Raw genomic sequence first — 18,403 nt, 5'->3', positions numbered from 1 at the left:
CCCAGACCTCAGCCCATAACCCAGGAGCCCTGGCTCCATTTTAGTTCCCCATCTGTCCGCACATGCTCACCTTCCTCGCGCCCCATATATTTCCTCCATCCCAAACCCAGTTGTGGCTGCAGACCTGCTCTCCCCACCCCCAGGTCCCCTATTACTCCCTATGCGGGGAGACGGAGTCTCCTTCCCTCTGGCCCCAAGCTCCTTTGAATCAGAGGTTGCTTGGTGTTAGCAGTGGGATCCCCTCTGTTTGGTGCCAGCGGTGGGATCCCCTGTTTGGTTTCGGCGGTGGGATCCCCTCTGTTTGGTGCCAGCGGTGGGATCCCCTGTTTGGTTTCGGCGGTGGGATGGCTCCTTCCTGCCAGGCGCCCCCTCCTGCCGCTGGAGCGAACTGATTCGCTGCCACTTGAGACTCAGGGGTGGGACACAACTCCCACCTGTGTAGCCCCACCCCCATCTCGCCCCGGCAGCTGCTCTTAAAGGGGCAGCAGGAGTCCAAGGGCCAGGAAGGGAAAGAGGCAGAGGAGGGAGCCAGCACCATGAACTGCATCATCCGACCGTGCACGGTGAAAGACTGCAAAGTCATCCTGCAGTTCATCAAAGTGAGGGAGGAGAGGGGTCCTGGCTCCCAGCCCCTCCACCCCAACCTACCAGCCTCCACTCCCTTCCCCTCCCAGAGCTGGGGAGAGAACCCAGGAGTCCTGGCTCCCAGCCCCCCCGCTCTACCCACCAGCCCCCACTCCCCTCCTAGCGCCGGGGAGAGAACCCAGGAGTCTGGAGGTTGGGACAGGGAGAGTCTCAGGATGGGGGGCGCAGGGGACTGGTCCTCGGGGGCGGGGGGCTGGGGCCCAGGGGGAAGCGGCGGCTCTGGGGCGCTCAGGTGGAGGCTGTCTGTTGCAGGAGTTGGCCATTGATTACAAGGTGCCCCCCACCGATGTGAAAGTCACCCTGGAAGGTAAGAGCCTTTGTGGGGGGTGGGATGGGGGGCAGAGGGGGAGGGGTCCTGGGCAGAGGGGGGTCCTAGCAGAGGGGGAGGGATGGGGGCAGAGGGGGAGGAGGTCTGAACAGGGAGGGGTGCTGGGGGGGTGTCTCTGGCTCTGCACACCGCTTGCCCCACGGCTCTGGCTCCCCCCATTCAGCAGCGCCCCCCCGTGGTGCCCCACTCCGGCGCCCCCCCTTTCCCACACCCTGGGGGGGGGCGCGTGCTGAGTCCTGACGTGTGTCTCTCCTTCCCCTGCCCAGCGCTGAGAGAGGATGGGTTCGGGGCACGACCCCGGTACGACTGCTACCTGGCGGAGCTGCCCCCCGGGGAGACGAACAAGGAGGGTAGGTGTGTGCGCTCGTGCGACGCCGCCCCCTGCTGGTGTGTGTGCGCTTGTGCGACGCCGCCCCCTGCTGGTGTGTGTGCGCTTGTGCGACGCCGCCCCCTGCTGGTGTGTAATCACACGTGCAACACTGCTCACCTTTGGTGTGTGCACCCGTGCGACGCCGCACCGTGCTGTTGTGCACGTTTCTGCCCCACACTGGCTAGGATGCTGACGGCTCCCTGTGTGTCATGGGCCCTGTACAGCTACCGGCTGCTGGCGCTGGAGGCGGGTGGGTCCTGGGGTGACGTTGGCAGATCCTGCCCCAGCCCAAGACTCTGCCGTTCCCCCAGCAGGTGGCAGCATCGTGGGTTACGTCCTGTCCACCTACACCTACAGCTCCTGGAAGGGCAGGAACGTCTACATGGACAATATATACGTCCAGCCCCAGTTCAGAGGTACAGCCGGGCTAAGCCCAGGGGGTGAACCCAGGCGTCCGGGCTCCCAGCCCCCCTGCTCTGAGTCACCGGCCCCCACTCCCCTCCCAGAGCCGGGGGAGAACCCAGGAGTCCTGGCTCCCAGCCCACCCTGCTCCCCTCCCAGAGCCGGGGAGAGAACCCAGGAGTCCTGGCTCCCAGCCCCCCCTGCTCTAACCACCAGCCCCCACTCCCCTCCCAGAGCTGGGGAGAGAACCCAGGAGTCCTGGCTCAGTTCTGTTGTTCCCACAGGCCGGCAGATCGGGAAGCAGCTGCTAGAGAAGGCCGCCCAGGTGAGTTTCGGTCACTGGGGGGGGGGGGCTGCTCATCTCTAACACCCCACCCCACCCTGAGCCCCCCAACTCTGCCCTAGGGAGCAAAGCCAGCCCCACCCCCCACCTCTCTGACCAGTCCCAACCCGGATCGCCTGAGGCTTTGCCACTTCGCCACTTCAGCGATGGGCCAGGATTGGGGTGACTCACCTGTGTGTGTGAGAGCCACCCCAGCCCTCTGACCCCCACCATCGCGCACCCCTCGCCATGTGTCCTATGCCCCGCACTGCTGCCAGGGAGCGGAGATTCCCCCACAGCAGCAGGTCTAACCCCCCTCTCTGTTCCTCCATGTGTCCTATGCCCCGCACTGCTGCCAGGGAGTGGAGATTCCCCCACAGCAGCGGGTCTAACCCCTCTCTCTGTTCCTCCATGTGTCCTATGCCCCGCACTGCTGCCAGGGAGTGGAGATTCCTCCCACAGCAGCGGGTCTAACCCCTCTCTCTGTTCCTCCATGTGTCCTATGCCTGCACTGCCCCCTAGTAGCGGAGATCCTCCCCTGCAGCAGTGGCTCTAACCCCTTTCTCTGCTCCTCCATGTGTCCTATGCCCCGCACTGCTCGCCAGTAGCGGAGATTCCCGCCCCCCACAGCAGCGGGTCTAACCCCTCTGTCTTTGCTGCCCCCTACAGGCAGCCATAGCCAAGGGCTGTTGCCAGTTGCGCATGCATGTGGGCAACTGGAAGGCCAACGAAATGGGCTTCCTGGCCCACCATGGGGGCGAGGACCTGACGGCCAAGGAGGGCTGGGCCCTCTTCCGCTTCGAAGAAGACGCCCTGCGGAGACTGGCAGCCCGCAGCACATTTTAGGGGCCTCGGGGGGGGGGGGACAAAGCCCAGATGGGTTGGGGGGGACAGGGGGTTCCCCAGAGGAGAGAGAACATCTCGGGGGGGGGGGGTTCCAGTGGGCTGGGAGGAAGAGGTTGTCTCCATAACTTCCAGGGGATGGGGGGAGGTTTCGGGGGGCTGAGGGGTTTAAAGAGGGGATGGGGGGAGGTTTCGGGGGGCTGAGGGGTTTAAAGAGGGGATGGGGGGGTCTGATGGGGGGCAATAGGGATGGGGTTAACCCTAGCCCTGGTGTGACTCGGGGAGCTCGCTTTCCCAATGCTCCAACCCCCCCAAAATTACTGGGGGGCTAGTGTGGGCCTGGCTCAAAGTGGGGATGATTCCTGCTGGGGGGCCCTAAAAATAGATGGGTAATGGATATGAGAAATTGTAGCCAGGACTCCTGGGTTCTCTCCCCAGCTCTGGGAGGGGAGTGGGGGCTGGTGGGTTAGAGCAGTGGGGCTGGGAGCCAGGACTCCTGGGTTCCCTTCCCGGCTCTGGGAGGGGAGTCGGGGCTGGTGGGTTAGGGGAGTGGGGCCTGGGAGCCAGGACTCCTGGGTTCTCTCCCCAGCGCTGGGAGGGGTGTGGGGTCTAGTGGTTAGCAATCAGTGACTCTATTCCCAGCCCTTAATCATTAAACCATCTAGTTTTGGGGCTGGGTAATTTTTACCTTCCTTTCCAGCCCGCTGTGCCCCACGCCAAGCAAGATCTTTGCCCCACACGGATCGCTTCCCCGCCAGCATGTGATCAGCGAAATCTGTGACCCGACAAATCCCCTTCTCCCGATGCCCCCTGAGAGGCAGCTCCTCCGCGATGGACCCCGACTCCCAGCTTAGTGATTGTTGGGTGCCCGCTGTCTGGAGGCCTGCCCCTCTCTGCCGCCAGGGGCCTGAGAGTCAGATCAGGGATAGGAGGGAGCCGGAATCTGTCTCCCCCCCCCCCCCCCACCATGATAAAGTGGGACTGTTCTTAATGTTTTCTCTGAATACTGTGTGGGTGCCTCAGTTTCCCCTAAGCAGTATCTAGGTGGTGGGATAAGGGGGTGTGATTGGTGCAGAGGCCTAGGGGGCCAGTGCGATGATGTCTGCACAGAGAATGGCCGACACTCTGTCTCCTGGCCACTGATGGCCTGGGCCCCTCCCTGGCAAGATGCCAACTGAAGGTGTTGGAGAACAAAGAGATCAGGGGACCTCCTGGCCCAGGAAAGAGACAAAGGCCAGAGGAGGGGCTGGAGCGTTTCAGTTTGAAGCTGGCTGGGGAAGCTGAGGGAGGCCCAGAGCTGGGGTCTAAGCTCCCTGCCCCCCAAGATGAGGGGGTCCTGTTGTCTGTACCTACAAGCCCTGTGTTGGATCTTGTTCCTGTCGTCTAAATAAACCTTCTGTGTTACTGGCTGGCTGAGAGTCATGGTGAATCGCAGGAAGTGGGGAGTACAGGGCCCGGATTCCCCCTCACTCCGTGACACCCCCCCCGCCCCGTGGCCCCGAGCCAGCCCACGGACGCGCCCAGCGGGCGGCCTGGCATTAGCCCACCTGCTGCAGGGCTGAGCCTGAGACCAGGCAGAGCTAGCCTGGGGCACCAGCGAGCCCCCCAGCCCATCTATGCATATCCATCCATACCCATCTTCCCACCCACCCATCCATCCATCCATCCATCCATCCATCCATACCCATCTTCCCATCCATCCACCCACCCACCCATCCATACCCATCTTCCCTCCCATCCATCCACCCACCCACCCACCCATCCATACCCATCTTCCCTCCCATCCATCCATCCACCCACCCATCCATACCCATCTTCCCATCCATCCATCCATCCACCCACCCACCCATCCACCCATCCATCCACCCACCCAAACATACCCATCTTCCCACCTATCCATCCACCCACCCACCCATCCACACCCATCTTCCCACCCATCCATCCATCTCTATCTATCCACCCACCTACCCATCCATCCATACCCATCTTCCCACCCATCCATCCATACCCATCTTCCCACCCATCCATCCACCCATCCATCCATCCACCCACCCACCCATCCATACCCATTTTCCCATCCATCCATCCATCCATCCATCCATCCATACCCATCTTCCCATCCGTCCATCCATCTCTATTTATCCATCCACCCACCCACCCATCCATCCATCCATCTCTATCTATCCGTCCATCCACCCACCCACCCATCCATGTCCATCTTCCCATCCGTCCATCCATCTCTATCTATCCGTCCATCCTCCCACCCATCCATCTTCCCACCCATCCATCCATCCACCCACCCACCCACCCATCCATACCCATCTTCCCATCCATCTATCCATCTCTATCTATCTGTCCAGCCACCCACCCACCCATCTTCCCATCCATCCATCCATCCATCTCTATCTATCCGTCCATCCACCCACCCACCCATCTTCCCATCCATCCATCCATCTCTATCTATCCGTCCATCCACCCACCCACCCATCCATACCCATCTTCCCATCCATCCATCCATCCATCCACCCATCCATACCTATCTTCCCATCCATCCATCCATCCATCCATCTCTATCTATCCATCCATCCATCAATCTCTATCTATCCGTCCATCCACCCACCCACCCATCTGTCCATCTCTAGCTACCCATCCATCCATCTATCCACTTCTACCTTCTACCTGTCCATCCATACACACACACCTCTATTCATCCTCCCACACACAGCTATCCATCCGTCTGTCCATCCATCCTCCTACTCACTCATCCATCCATCCATCCCCATACACCCCCGCTATACATCCATCCATACATCCAATCCCTATACACAGCTATCCAACCCCATACATCCCCTCTATCCATCCATCCCAATTCATGTCATCTATCCATCCATCCATTCACCCATCCATCCATCCCTTCATCCACCCATACGTCCATATGTCCAGCCATCAATCTGTTCATCAAACCCCATGCATCCCTGTCCATCTTTCCATCCATCCATCCATCCAACCCCATGCACTTCTGTCCATCTGTCCATCCACCCATCTACCCATCCAACCCCATGCACTTCTGTCCATCTGTCCATCCACCCATCTACCCAGCTATCCACTTCTACCTATCTGTCCATCCAAATCTACATACCTCTGTCTGTCCATCCCTCTGTCCACCTATGTATCCATCCATCCATCCCTCCTCCTACCTACCTATCCATACACACCACTCGCCTATTTATCCATCCGTCCATCCATACACCCACCCCTCTATCCATCCTCCCACACACTCCTCTATCCATCCCTCCCCAAACACCTCTCTCTCTCACTGGATCCATCCTCCCCCATGGATACAGCACCCAGCTTCTCCTGGGCCCATCTTTGACCCGAGGGCTCAGTTCCGTGCTCTCATCACACCCTGTCCCCACGGATGCACACCGGTCTCTGGGCCAGGAGTGCCTGTAGCTGGGGAAACTGGCTCCTTTTACGTGGCTACCCCTGCCCCACTGGCTCGGAGGGAGAGGTGCTGTGGCTAATGTGTCTTGGATTCCGATTGGTGTTAGCAGTGGGATCCCGTCTGGTCGGTTTTACCGGTGGGGTTGCCTCCTACTTGGTGCCCCCTCCTGGCTCCATAGGGAACCGCAGCCACCGAGGGCTCTCGGGGTGGCCAGGACTCCTCCTCCTCCTCCTGGATATCTGACCGAAAGGGCAGGAGTCCAAAAGTCGAGAAGGGAGAGAGAGGAGAAGAGAGGCCAGCAGCCATGAGCTACGTCGTCCGACCCTGGGCTCTGAGGGACCTCAAGGATGTCATGCGACTGATTCGAGTGAGCAGCGGATGGAAGCGTAATCGCACCCTGAGGGAATGGAGCTGCCCAGGGGTGGTAGCAACAGGTGGAGATAGAACCCAGAAGTCCTGGCTCCCAGCCTCCTGCTCCTCTGATCACTAGTTCCCCCTCCCTTCCCCTCTCCAAGCCAGGATAAAACCCAGGAGTCCTGGATTCAGCTGGAAAGTTTCCCATTCCCAGGATAGCAGAGCTGTGGGCATGTTAACAAGGGGCGTTGTGATGCAGCCACTTCTGGGGCGGGGCAGCTGGTGACACAGGGACCCCTCGCCTGGCGCTGAGATGCAGCCACCTCTGGGGCAGGGCGGCTGGTTATACAGGGTCTGTCATCTCTTAACAGGAAGGGGCAACATTTCACAAGGCTTTGGATCAGGTCAAAACTACTCCCGAAGGTAAGCTTGTGGGGCTGTACCATGAGCAATGTTCAGGGTTGGATTTCAGTGCTGGGGGGCAGCTTGGAGTTTCTTCACCCCACTCCTTGTCCAAATTCCAGCCCCCCCTGCTCTAACCTACCAGCCCCACTCCCCTCCCAGAGCTGGGGAGAGAACCCAGGAGTCCTGGCTCCCAGCCCCTCCCTGCTCTAACCCACCAGCCCCACTACCCTCCCAGAGCCGGGGAGAGAACCCAGGAGCCCTGGCTCCCAACCCCGCCTGGATCCAGCCAGGTTCTGTTTATTCTCTCTGCCTGTAGTGCTGAGGGAGGATGGCTTCGGGATGGACCCCAAGTTTGGCTGCCTGGTAGCCGAAGTTCCCCCTGACCAGAGGAGCAAAGACGGTGACACATGGGAATTTGGGCGTGGGGGGGAGGGCTAAGCAGGGAGGGGGCTGGGGAGTGTTTGGATGGGAGACTCACGTGCCCCCACGGAGCAGGGCGGGTGGCTCAGCAGGGGGCGCTGTTCTGCCCAGAGTGAGGTGTTTGACTCCACCCCAGAGGTGGGCGCGTCTCAGCGCTGGGCGAGGGGTCCCTGGGTAACTGGCCGCCCCGCCCCAGAGGTGGGCGCATAGCAAGCCATACAAGGGGCTAAATCTTTGCTGGCAGATGTGCCCTTGTCTCTGCCTTCAACGCTGGTTTCTCCAGGGCACACCGTCGTCGGGTACCAGTTCCATTATTTCAGCTACTGCACCTGGAAAGGGCGGATTGTTTTTGGGGAGGATCTGTACGTCATGCCAGAGTTCAGAGGTAGGGGGTGGCACTAGGAGGCTCTGTGGGGCAGGGAGCGGGGCGGGGGCTGCAGGGGCACTCTCCCCTGGCAGGCAGGGCTGGCCCGAGGGCGGCGCTAGGGGGCGCTGTGGGGCAGGGAGCGGGGTCGGGGGGCTCAGCAGGGGGCGCTCTCCCCTGGCAGGCGGGGCTGGCCCAAGGGCGGTGCTAGGGGGCGCTGTGGGGTGGGGAGCGGGGTCGGGGGGGCTCAGCAGGGGGCACGCTCCCCTGGCAGGCAGGGCTGGTCCCAGGGCGGTGCTAGGGGGCGCTGTGGGGCAGGGAGCGGGGTCGGGGGGCTCAGCAGGGGGTGCTCTCCCCTGGCAGGCGGGGCTGGCCCAAGGTCGGTGCTAGGGGGCGCTGTGGGGCAGGGAGCGGGGTCGGGGGGCTCAGCAGGGGGCGCTCTCCCCTGGCAGGCGGGGCTGGCCCAAGGGCGGTGCTAGGGGGCGCTGTGGGGTGGGGAGCGGGGTCGGGGGGCTCAGCAGGGGGCGCTCTCCCCTGGCAGGCAGGGCTGGCCCAAGGGCGGTGCTAGGGGGCGCTGTGGGGCGGGGAGTGGGGTCGGGGGGCTCAGCAGGGGGCGCTCTCCCCTGGCAGGCGGAGCTGGCCCAAGGGCGGTGCTAGGGGACGCTGTGGGGTGGGGAGCGGGGTCGGGGGGCTCAGCAGGGGGCACGCTCCCCTGGCAGGCAGGGCTGGTCCCAGGGCGGCGCTAGGGGGCGCTGTCGAGCAGGGAGTGGGGCGGGAGGGCCTGGCAGGGAGCACTCTCCCCTGGCAGGCGGGGCTGGTCCCAGGGCGGCGCTAGGGGGCGCTGTGGGGCAGGGAGCAGGGTGGGGGGGCTCAGAAGGGGGGGCTCTCCCCAGACACTACATTAATATCGTTAGACTGTCCTGCCTTTCATGGAAACAATATTAAGACACCTGCGATTTTACGCAAGACCCACAGGGTCAGGGTTTGAACCCACATATCATCTGTGCCGGGCGAGGGGTTCCTGTGTAACTAGCTGCCCTACCCCAGAGGTGGCTGCATCTCAGCGCCGGGCGAGGGTGAAGTTGGTAGATCCATATTGATTTATGTGCTTCTCCGCAGGCAAAGGAATTGGCACCAGTTTACTCAGCCAAGTGGCCAAGGTGAGATTAGCTCCGAAATTCAGTCTCTCTCCCTCCCTGGACTGTGTGGGCCAGATCTGGGGTCAATGGGCCTATTGCTATGTCAGAGTCTATGGGGCCAGACCCCCCAGGTTAATCCTCTGGGGCCAAGTCCTGCCTTCTGGCATCGGAGCAGATAGGACGCTGCTGGTCGCACTCCAATGGGTGAGTCAGTAAAACAGCTCTGCCCCCCTGTCTCTCCCGCAGCTCGCGCTGGCACACGGCTGCAGCCAGTTCCGGTTCGTGTTGGCCAACTGGAACCAGCCGGCCATGGCGCTGTATGAGAAACTGGGGGCAATCGACGTGACAGCGAGGGACAACTGGGTCGTCTGGCACATCGAGGGGCGGGCCATGCGGGAGCTGGCGGAGCGGGTGACACAATGAAATGTTGCTGCCAGGAGGCAGCCGGGGAGAGAACCCAGGAGTCCTGGCTCCCAGCCCCCTCTGCTCTGACCCACCAGCCCCCACTCGCCCCCCAGAGCCGAGGAGAGAACCCAGGAGTCCTGGCTCCCAGCCCCCTCTGCTCTGACCCACCGGCCCCCACTCGCCCCCCAGAGCCAGGGAGAGAACCCAGGAGTCCTGGCTCCCAGTCCCCCCTGCTCTGATCCACCAGCCCTCACTCCCCTCCCAGAGCCGGGGAGAGAACCCAGGAGTCCTGACTACCAGGCCACCCGCTCTGATCCACCAGCCCCCGCTCCCCTCCCAGAGCCGGGGAAAGAACCCAGGAGTCCTGGCTCCCAGCCCCCTCTGCTCTAACCACCAGCCCCCACTCCCCTCCCAGAGCCGGGGAGAGATCCCAGGAGTCCTGGCTCCCAGCCCCCCTGCTCTGACCCACCCGCCCCCACTCCCCTCCCAGAGCCGGAGAGAACCCAGGAGTCCTGGCTCCCAGTCACCCGCTCTGATCCACCAGCCCCCACTCCCCTCCCAGAGCCGGGGAGAGAACCCAGGAGTCCTGGCTCCCAGCCACCCCTGCTCTAACCGCCAGCCCTCACTCCCCTCCCAGAGACAGCGACCCCTGGGGGCGCCACAGGGCGTAACCTGCCACGCGGCTCGGGACCCTTGCCAATAAAGAACGGTGTCAACTCGCTTGTGCATGACTCTGTGCCTGGGAGAGGGGGGGTTGTATCTTTCCACCCCTTCAGGGCTGCTTTAGGAAGTGGGAGAGTGGGGGCTGGTGGGATAGAGGGTCGGGGACTGGGAGCCAGGACGCCTGGGTTCTCTCCCTGGCTCTGGGAGGGGAGTGGGGGCTGGTGGGTTAGAGCAGGGGGGGCTGGGAGCCAGGACTCCTGGGTTTTCTCCCCGGCGCTGGGAGAGGAGTGGGGGCTGGTGGGTTAGAGGAGGGGGGCTGGGAGCCAGGACGCCTGGGTTCTCTCCCTGGCTCTGGGAGGGGAGTGGGGCCGGGTGGGTTAGAGCGGGGGGGCTGGGAGCCAGGATTCCTGCGTTCCATTTAGCTATTTCCGTGTTGAAAGCGGGAGGTCGGGCCTCTTTCACGGGGTGGGGGAATTGTGCCCCATAGAAAGCAGAGCCAAGTGCATGCTGGGAAATGCAATAAATTCTCTCCAATCGGCTGCTCTCCCCGCTGAGCTCTGAGAGCCGCAGGGAGAGGCGGGGTGCTGCTCCTTCCGTCTGTGACTTTGAACCCAGGCGATCGGCGAAGGAGAGGGAATGGAGTGTGTTCTCCGGCCCTGCAGGGCTGAAGACTGCGCGGAGGTCATGCGGATGATAAAGGTAAGGGGGCAGCAGAACCCAGGAGTCCTGGTATCCAGACCCCCCTGCTCTAACCCACCAGCCCCCACTCCCCTCCCGGAGCTGGGGAGAGAACCCAGGAGTCCTGGCTCCCAGCGCCCCCTGCTCTAACCACCAGCCCCCACTCCCCTCCCAGAGCCGGGGAGAGAACCCAGGAGTCCTGGCTCCCAGCCCCCCCTGCTCTAACCCACCAGCCCCCACTCCCCTCCTGGAGCTGGGGATAGAAGGGGGGCACCTGGGGAGCTTTGGGTGTGCAGAATGTGGGGCTGGGAGCAGAGAAGGGAATTTGGGGGGCTGGGTAGAAATGGGGGGCTAGGAGGTGGGGAATTGGGGCTGGGGAGAAACGGGAGGGCTGGGTGGAGAAGGGCTTTCTCGGAGGCTGGAGGGAGGGTTTGGCAGGCTGGGAGAGGAATTGGGGGACGGAGACGGAGAGGGGAATTGAGGGGAGATTTTGGGGTGACTGATCCTGGGGAGTCCCTTTCTGCCCCCCAGGAGCTGGCGGAGTTTGAGGAGCTCCCGGACCAGGTACAAATCAGCGACCAAGGTGAGCTCTTCCCCCCTCCGATACCTCCCTCCCCCCTTGGGACCTGGGCACGCACCCCCTCTTCCAGGGCAGGAGAAGGGGCTTTGATGGTGCCCCAATATGGGAGGGGGGCTAAGGGGGGGTCCTGCCTGTGAGTGACAATGGGGTTCTCTCCTGCCCTTCCCCCCATGTCTCCCCCCGCCCCCCAATATCCTTCCCCAGTGCTCAGGGAAGACGGTTTCGCCAACGACCCTTTCTACAGATGTCTGGTGGCCGAGGTCCCGCCTGAGCATCGGAGTCAAGACGGTAATGCCCCCCTCCCCGCAACGCCCTGGGAGGTACCCCCCCAGACACCTGTGGGGTCCAGAATCCCGGCACAGGAATAATTTGGGGGACCCCAAGAGGCTGAAGCTGGCCCAGCCCCACCCCAGCTCAGCCCCATGGCAGATTGGGGGAACCCAGACCCCCAGTTTTCCCTGATACATGTAGCTCCCCCCCACCCGCCCCTCAGGGCCATCCTTGACCCCAGCTCTGTATCCTGGTGGGTCAGAAGTGGAGGTCGGGGGGTCGAGCAGTGAGGATGGGGGGGTGAGTTTGGGGGGGAAGATGGAGGGGACCCCCATAAAACAGCCACCAGGCCCCCCACTCAGCCAGGAATAGAACCCAGGAGTCCTGGCTCCCAGCCCCCCCTGCTCTAACCCACCAGCCCCCACTTCCCTCCTAGAGCCGAGGAGAGAATTGGGGGTGCCTGGGGAGCTTTGGGGATGGAGAATGGGGGCCTGGGAGCAGGGAAGGGAATTTGGGGGTCTGGGAGGTGGGGAATTGGGGGTTCGGTGGAGAAGGGATTTCTCAGAGGCTGGGGAGAGGTTTCGGGGGGGCTGGGAGAGTACGAGGAATTTGGGGGGACATGAGGTGGGGGCAGTCGTTGGACTTTTTTCCCCGCCCCAGGACACACCGTCGTAGGGTATGGCCTCTATTTCTTCACCTACAGTACCTGGAAAGGCAGGAATATCTACATGGAAGACCTGTACGTCATGCCTGAGTTCAGAGGTAGGGAATGGGGCGGGAATGGGATTATTTTGGGGTCCCCACCATAGACAGCCCCTGCGATGCCTGTAAGGCAGTCACCCCAGGGGAAGAGCTAGGACACAGAAAAGTGGAGCAGAACCCAGGAGTCCTGGCTCCAAGTCCCACCTGCTCTGACCACCAGCCCCCGCTCCCCTCCCAGAGCTGGGGAGAGAACTCAGGAGTCCTGGCTCCCAGTCCCCCCTGCTCTGACCACCAGCCCCCACTGCCCTCCCAGAGCCGGGGAGAGAACCCAGGAGTCCTGGCTCCCAGCGCCCCCTCGCTCTAACCACTAGACCTGCTGTTAAATTACTGATTTCTCTCCCCACACAGGTAAAGGCATTGGCAAGAAGCTTATGAGTAAAATTGCAGAGGTAACAGGACATTGGGCCCTTTCCCCCTTCTGGTCGCTTCCTTTACTTGGTCTCAGATTGCAAGGCAGCCCCCTAGGGGGTATCATTGTTCCCACTTATACCATGGTGGAAACTGAGGCACTGACCTGGCTTCCAGCCTCCCCTGCTATAACCACCAGCCTCCACTCCCCTCCCGGAGCTGGGGAGAGAACCCAGGAGTCCTGGCTCCCAGCCCCCCCCCCCCCCAACCCACCAGCCCCCACTCCCCTCCCAGAGCCGGGGAGAGAACCCAGGAGTCCTGGCTCCCAGCCCGCCCTGCTCTAACCCACCAGCCCCCACGCCCCTCCCAGAGCCAGGGAGAGAACCCAGGTGTCCTGGCTCCCAGCCACCCCCTGTTGATACTTTTCAGATCGGTGTGGAGAACAGATGCACCCAGCTGAAGTTTGTGGTGCTGGACTGGAATCGAACGGCCATCGACTTCTACCAGGGCCAGGGGGCGGTGGACCTCACGACCGCGGAGGGCTGGCACTTCTTCCACGTCGAAGGAGATGCCCTGAAGCAGCTGGCGCAGGGGCAGCTGGGACACTGACGTGGCCACCAACCCCCACGCCCCTCCCAGAGCCGGGGAGAGAAGCCAGGTCTACTGGCTCCCAGCCATCCCCCCCTTCTAACCACTAGACCCTCCTTCCAGGAGGCCTGGCTGGGGAGATCACAATCATCTGTCCTGGCCTTGGAATCTAGAAATCTACCCATGTATTTATTAAATAAAACCTTACCAAAACAAGCCCCTGCAATGCACGCCCCTCTTTCTCCAGGAGAGGACAATCACGTGTCTGATACGGGGCCTGGTTGCTTAATGGCCTGCGGGAAGGAACTCGGATACTCCCTGGATCATCCAGGCGGGAACCCCAGGGAAGTCCTGTGGCCCCTACAGGACCACAGATTGTGACCTTAAACTGTATACATCTAAGGGGGGTGAGGGCACGGTAGAAGAACCCATAGTGAGAAGAACCTATAGAGAAGAGAAGAACCCATAGAGATGAGGCTATAGAGAAGAGCCCATAGAAAAGAACCTATGGAGAAGGACCCATAGAAAAAAGAGACCATAGAGAAGAGCCTATAGAGAGGCGAAGAGTGTATAGAGAAGAACCTATGGAGAAGGACCCATAGAGAAGAGAAGAGCCTATAGAGAAGCACAGCAGCAAGGTGTCTAGACGCTGGCACAACTGCTGTATATATATTTTCCCCGCTTTCTACACAGATGGGGACTCAGAAGTGGTGGCATTCCAAGCAGACAATCTTTCCAGACCTCTTCTCATCTCAGAAGCGGCCCTTCTTCTGTACAAAGATTGTGAGTCAAGGACCCCAAATCCTGAAGTGCTGACAAATTGGAGGCGGGGGTATTTGCCTTCTGAATTTATTTTATTTTATTTGTTTTTTTGTTTTGAGCTTCTAGGGGGAAGCTGCTAGCTCCTAAGAGTGGTTTGTTTCAGGTACAAACTTCATGTGCCGAAAGTTTCCACTGTGCATGCAAAAATCTGTAAATCATCTCAGACCATCGTAGGCCATGGAATCTCTTCCCAGTGCTCCTGAACGGTGAAACCTCCAACCATCTAGCTGGGCAAGACCAGGGCAGCTCTGCAGTTGTGATCCTGGAATGGGCTCCCTAGGGAGGTGGTGGAATCTCCATCCTTAGAGGTTTTTAAGACCCAGCTTGACAGAGCCCTGGCTGGGATGATTTAGTTGGGGTTGGTCCTGCTTTGAGCAGGGGGTTGGACTAGATGACCTCCTGAGGTCTCTTCCAACCCTAATCTATGATCCCAAGCGGCGGACCTCTGTCTCCCCACACACCCTGGAGGCGCATGCACGCCTCTCCGCATTTCCCAAGGACCCTCTCTTGTTCCCTGTCCGTCATAGCTTTATAACGCCTCGGGGTCCTTGTAGACCGCAGGATGACTATGAGTCGACTATGAGTCGACAATGTGACATGGCGGTGAAAAAAGCCAATGCGGTCTTGGGATGCATTAGGCGAGGTATATCTAGTAGGGATAAGGAGGTCCTGCTTCCGTTGTATAAGGCGCTGGTGAGACCTCATTTGGAGTAGTGTGTGCAGTTCTGGTCTCCCATGTTTAAAAAAGATGAACTTAAACTGGAACGGGTGCAGAGAAGGGCGACTAGGATGATCAGAGGAATGGAAAACCTGTCGTATGAAAAGAGACTAGAGGAGCTTGGGTTGTTTAGTCTGACAAAGCGAAGGCTGAGGGGGGATATGATTGCTATCTTTAAATATATCAGAGGGATAAATACAAGGGAGGGAGAGGAATTATTCCAGCTTAGTACTAATGTGGACACGAGAACGAATGGATATAAACTGGCCGTGGGGAAGTTCAGGCTTGAAATTAGACGAAGGTTTCTGACCGTCAGAGGGGTGAAATATTGGAACGGCCTTCCGAGGGAAACGGTGGGGGCAACGGACCTGCCTGGTTTTAAGATTGTTAGATAAGTTTATGGAGGGAATGGATTAATGGTAAAACATAGTAGCCAAGGAAAACCAAGCAATGGTACGTAAATAGTATAATGGCCAACAAGGGCCAGGCTAGAGACTCTTGCCTACATGCTCGGGGTCTTACTGATAGCCATATTTGGGGTCGGGAAGGAATTTTCCTCCAGGGTAGATTGGCTGAGCCTCTGGAGGTTTTTCGCCTTCCTCCGCAGCATGGGGCAGGGATCACTAGCAGGAGGGTCTCTGCCGATTGAAGTCACTAAAACACAGGATTGGGGACTTCAACAGCAGAGTCCAGGGAAGGGTTTTGTGGCCTGCAGCATGCAGGGGGTCAGACCAGATGATCATAATGGTCCCTTCTGGCCTTAAAGTCTATGAGTTCTTTCAGGTAAGGAGTCACAACCTCTGCATGGGTTAGTTAACAGGCGTCAAGACCTCAAGAATAGTGGCCATCTTGGCCAACGCTAGGGACCAAATCAGGGTGAATTCTCCCAGCACTTGGGGTCCTCAAAATGGCCATCAGAAAGTGTGACCAATTGTGATGAAAGCTCTCACTTTAGTCATCCAACAGAACATTTCTCCAAGACTTATTAAGACGCAACGTATTTCCCACAGCATCTTCCAACACAACCCCACAAGGATGTTCCAATTAAGGTCAAAACATTCCATTTCTACCTTAGTAGAACAGAACATTTTGTGTGTGTGGCGGGGCAGTGGTATTATAAAATCAAGGATCCAGAACAAAAATTGTGGACGTTGTGTGTTGCGGGGGAAAACATCGATGAATAAACTTAAGTTGGAAGGTCTCTAACAAACCGAGTGGATGTAAAGAATAACTCCTAATAGAAGTAACCAGGAGAGCAGAGGGAAACCTAACGAGACTTCAGATGGATCTTGATAAATTGATGATCGGGGTTAAATTGATGTCATTGCCTGGACTGGATGACCCAGGAGACCTTTCCAGTCCTATATAAATATTGGGATTTCTCAAACAAAATTCTGAGGTTTCAACTAGCACTCCTAAATCGGGCTGGAGTGCATGGTGGGCGAATTTTGGCAGCCTAAGTTATCAAGGCTGTCTGAAGTCATAGTGGCTCCTTTGGGCCTTCGGCTGTGAATCTGCTACTGGCCCCAGTGGCTAGCAGATATTCTGGGCCTCACGGGGCTGCCTCTATGAGGAGACAGGGGTGATATGAGTCAGGTGTACCCTTGTTTATACCATCTACAAAGTTCTGCTTCCCTGAACGCAGAAAGAGCAACCGGTGCTCTGGCTTTCTGGCCTGGAGTGCCCAAAAGGCAGTGTGGGCTAGTGAATAGAGCACTGAACGGGGACATGTGAAAGGTCACCCAGATTTTTCAAGTCCCTTTATGTGCCTCCATTTTCCCATCTGTAAAATGGAGATGATATTGACCTTCTCTAAAGCACCTGGAGATCTATAGATGAAAAGAGCTAGGTATTAAATTCCTTCTCCTGGCTTCCTCTGATTACAGGCTGAGGCAAACTCCAAGCAGCAGATTGCCTTGGGCAGTCATCTCTCCCAAGTTCTATCGCTCTCTCACACTTTAAAGGGGCTTAATTGCTCCTTCTGAGCCTGAAAGACCACTTGGCACAGCCATGGGCCGTAACGCGGGTCTGTGGATCCAAGACTCCACCGTGTCTGGTTCTATCCCCCTTCTTCCTCTTGCAGGTGGTGAAGACCCACCTGAGATAGTGCTGGCATTGATTTTGCTGGTGGCCTCGGCTGTCATTGTTGCTGTCTCCGCCCTGGGTTTCGTCTTCGTGGTCAAAAGATGTGGCCACTCAACTGGGCGCGTGATTTCTGTCTTTCTGCGCAATAAAGAGTGAGGAGAAACCAGCTCCGATGTCTGATTTCAATGGACTGTTTCGGGGGGGTTCACTTTTGAATGGGTTGGGAACTGGTGTGGAAGCTCTATGGGAAATTCACACCCGGAAGGGAGACAAGAAACGGATTTGGACAAAAAGCTGAATCTCCCCCCTCCCCCCCCAATAACAACACGTGGTGGGAGGGGACTGGATGGTGGGCGGATCAGAGTCCTGTTAACAAGGTGGAGATGGGTGTCCAGCTATAGGGAAGAGGCTGGGTTGAAAGTCCCTTTGTTAATCTCTGTAAAGGAATCTACCATGGATGGGGTTGACCGCTCTAAAATGGTTGACTGGTAGATCACAATGGCCATAGTGAGTCAGACCAATGGTCCACCGAGCCCAGTATCCTGTCTATAGATGGGAGCCAGTGCCAGGTGCTTCCAAGGGAAGGAACAGAACAGGGGCTGGGTCAATGGAAAGTTGCCGTTGTCCAATCCCAGCGGTTCGGGGCCACCCAGAGCATGGGGTTGTCCCCCTGACCATCTTGGCTAACAGCCAGTGATGGACCTATCCTCCAGGGGCAGAGCCGGCTTTTTCTAACCATGTTATATTTTTGGCCTTCACAACATCCCCTGGCAAGGAGTTCCCCAGGTTGGGTCAAGCACTTCCTTTGGTTTGGTTTTAAAGCTGCTGCTTATTAACTTGAGCAGGTGTCCCCCTGGTTCTTGGGTTATGTGAAAGGGGAAATAAATATACTTTCTCTGCACCATTCATGATTTGAGAGACCTCTATCATCTCCTTCCCAGCAGTCCTCTTTTCCAAGCTGAACAGTCCCGTCTTTTTAATTCCTCCTCGTACAGAAGCTGTTCCATACTCCAGCCAGCACAGTCCCAATACCGATCCTTGAGGTACCGCTCTCCATTCTGAAAACTGACCGTTTATTCCTACCCGTTGTTTCCTATCTTTTATCCAGTTTTTGATCCATGAGACAATCTTCCTTCTTATCCCATGACGGCTTGCTTTGCTTAAGAGCCTTTCATGAGGGACCTTGTCAAAGGCTTTCGGAAAGTCCAAGGACGCTAGATGCGCTGTCCACGTGTTCGTTGACCCCCTGAAAGAATTCTAATAGATCAGTGAGGCGTGATTTCCCTTTCCAGCAGCCATGTTGTTTCTTTCCCCAACAAATCATGTACAGCGCCGTGGAAGGCTAAGTCCTCGCTGCAGTAGGTGGGGAAGTGGAGGCAGGGTGGCCCTCATCTCCAAGCCTGGCTACAGCTTGGCCATTGGGTTTTGTACAGGGTGTGGGGAGGTC

The 18,403-nt window shown here is 58.8% G+C and overlaps 3 protein-coding genes across 4 annotated transcripts; all 3 read left to right on the top strand.

Annotated features, from left to right (window-relative positions):
- Positions 1 to 454: 454 nt before the first annotated feature.
- On the top strand, positions 455 to 2,933 carry LOC128823268 (thialysine N-epsilon-acetyltransferase-like). Its single transcript, XM_054005483.1, has 6 exons — positions 455 to 599; positions 898 to 952; positions 1,240 to 1,323; positions 1,658 to 1,759; positions 2,030 to 2,070; positions 2,737 to 2,933. Exons 1-6 carry the CDS (start codon positions 537 to 539, stop codon positions 2,911 to 2,913), a joined length of 522 nt encoding a protein of 173 aa, XP_053861458.1. The 5' UTR covers positions 455 to 536; the 3' UTR covers positions 2,914 to 2,933.
- A 3,680-nt stretch (positions 2,934 to 6,613) lies between these two features.
- LOC128823258 (thialysine N-epsilon-acetyltransferase-like) lies at positions 6,614 to 10,161 on the top strand. Its single transcript, XM_054005456.1, has 6 exons — positions 6,614 to 6,722; positions 7,081 to 7,132; positions 7,431 to 7,514; positions 7,818 to 7,919; positions 9,018 to 9,058; positions 9,284 to 10,161. The coding sequence occupies exons 1-6, from the start codon at positions 6,660 to 6,662 to the stop codon at positions 9,458 to 9,460; spliced, it is 519 nt and encodes a 172-aa protein (XP_053861431.1). The 5' UTR covers positions 6,614 to 6,659; the 3' UTR covers positions 9,461 to 10,161.
- A 279-nt stretch (positions 10,162 to 10,440) lies between these two features.
- Positions 10,441 to 13,547, top strand: LOC128823257 (thialysine N-epsilon-acetyltransferase-like). Of its 2 annotated transcripts, XM_054005454.1 has the most exons (6): positions 10,444 to 10,804; positions 11,315 to 11,366; positions 11,568 to 11,651; positions 12,294 to 12,395; positions 12,744 to 12,784; positions 13,173 to 13,547. In XM_054005454.1, the coding sequence occupies exons 1-6, from the start codon at positions 10,742 to 10,744 to the stop codon at positions 13,350 to 13,352; spliced, it is 522 nt and encodes a 173-aa protein (XP_053861429.1). In that variant the 5' UTR covers positions 10,444 to 10,741; the 3' UTR covers positions 13,353 to 13,547. The 2 variants fall into 2 exon arrangements, with proteins under 2 accessions (XP_053861430.1, XP_053861429.1); XM_054005455.1 differs by lacking the exon at positions 12,294 to 12,395 and having other exon boundaries at positions 10,441 to 10,804.
- Positions 13,548 to 18,403: the final 4,856 nt, after the last annotated feature.

The sequence above is a fragment of the Malaclemys terrapin genome, chromosome 15, assembly GCF_027887155.1.
Source record: "Malaclemys terrapin pileata isolate rMalTer1 chromosome 15, rMalTer1.hap1, whole genome shotgun sequence".
Taxonomy (NCBI): Eukaryota; Metazoa; Chordata; order Testudines; family Emydidae; genus Malaclemys; species Malaclemys terrapin.
Note: the sequence above shows the minus strand (reverse complement) of the source record. Positions and strands in the feature narration are given on the sequence as shown.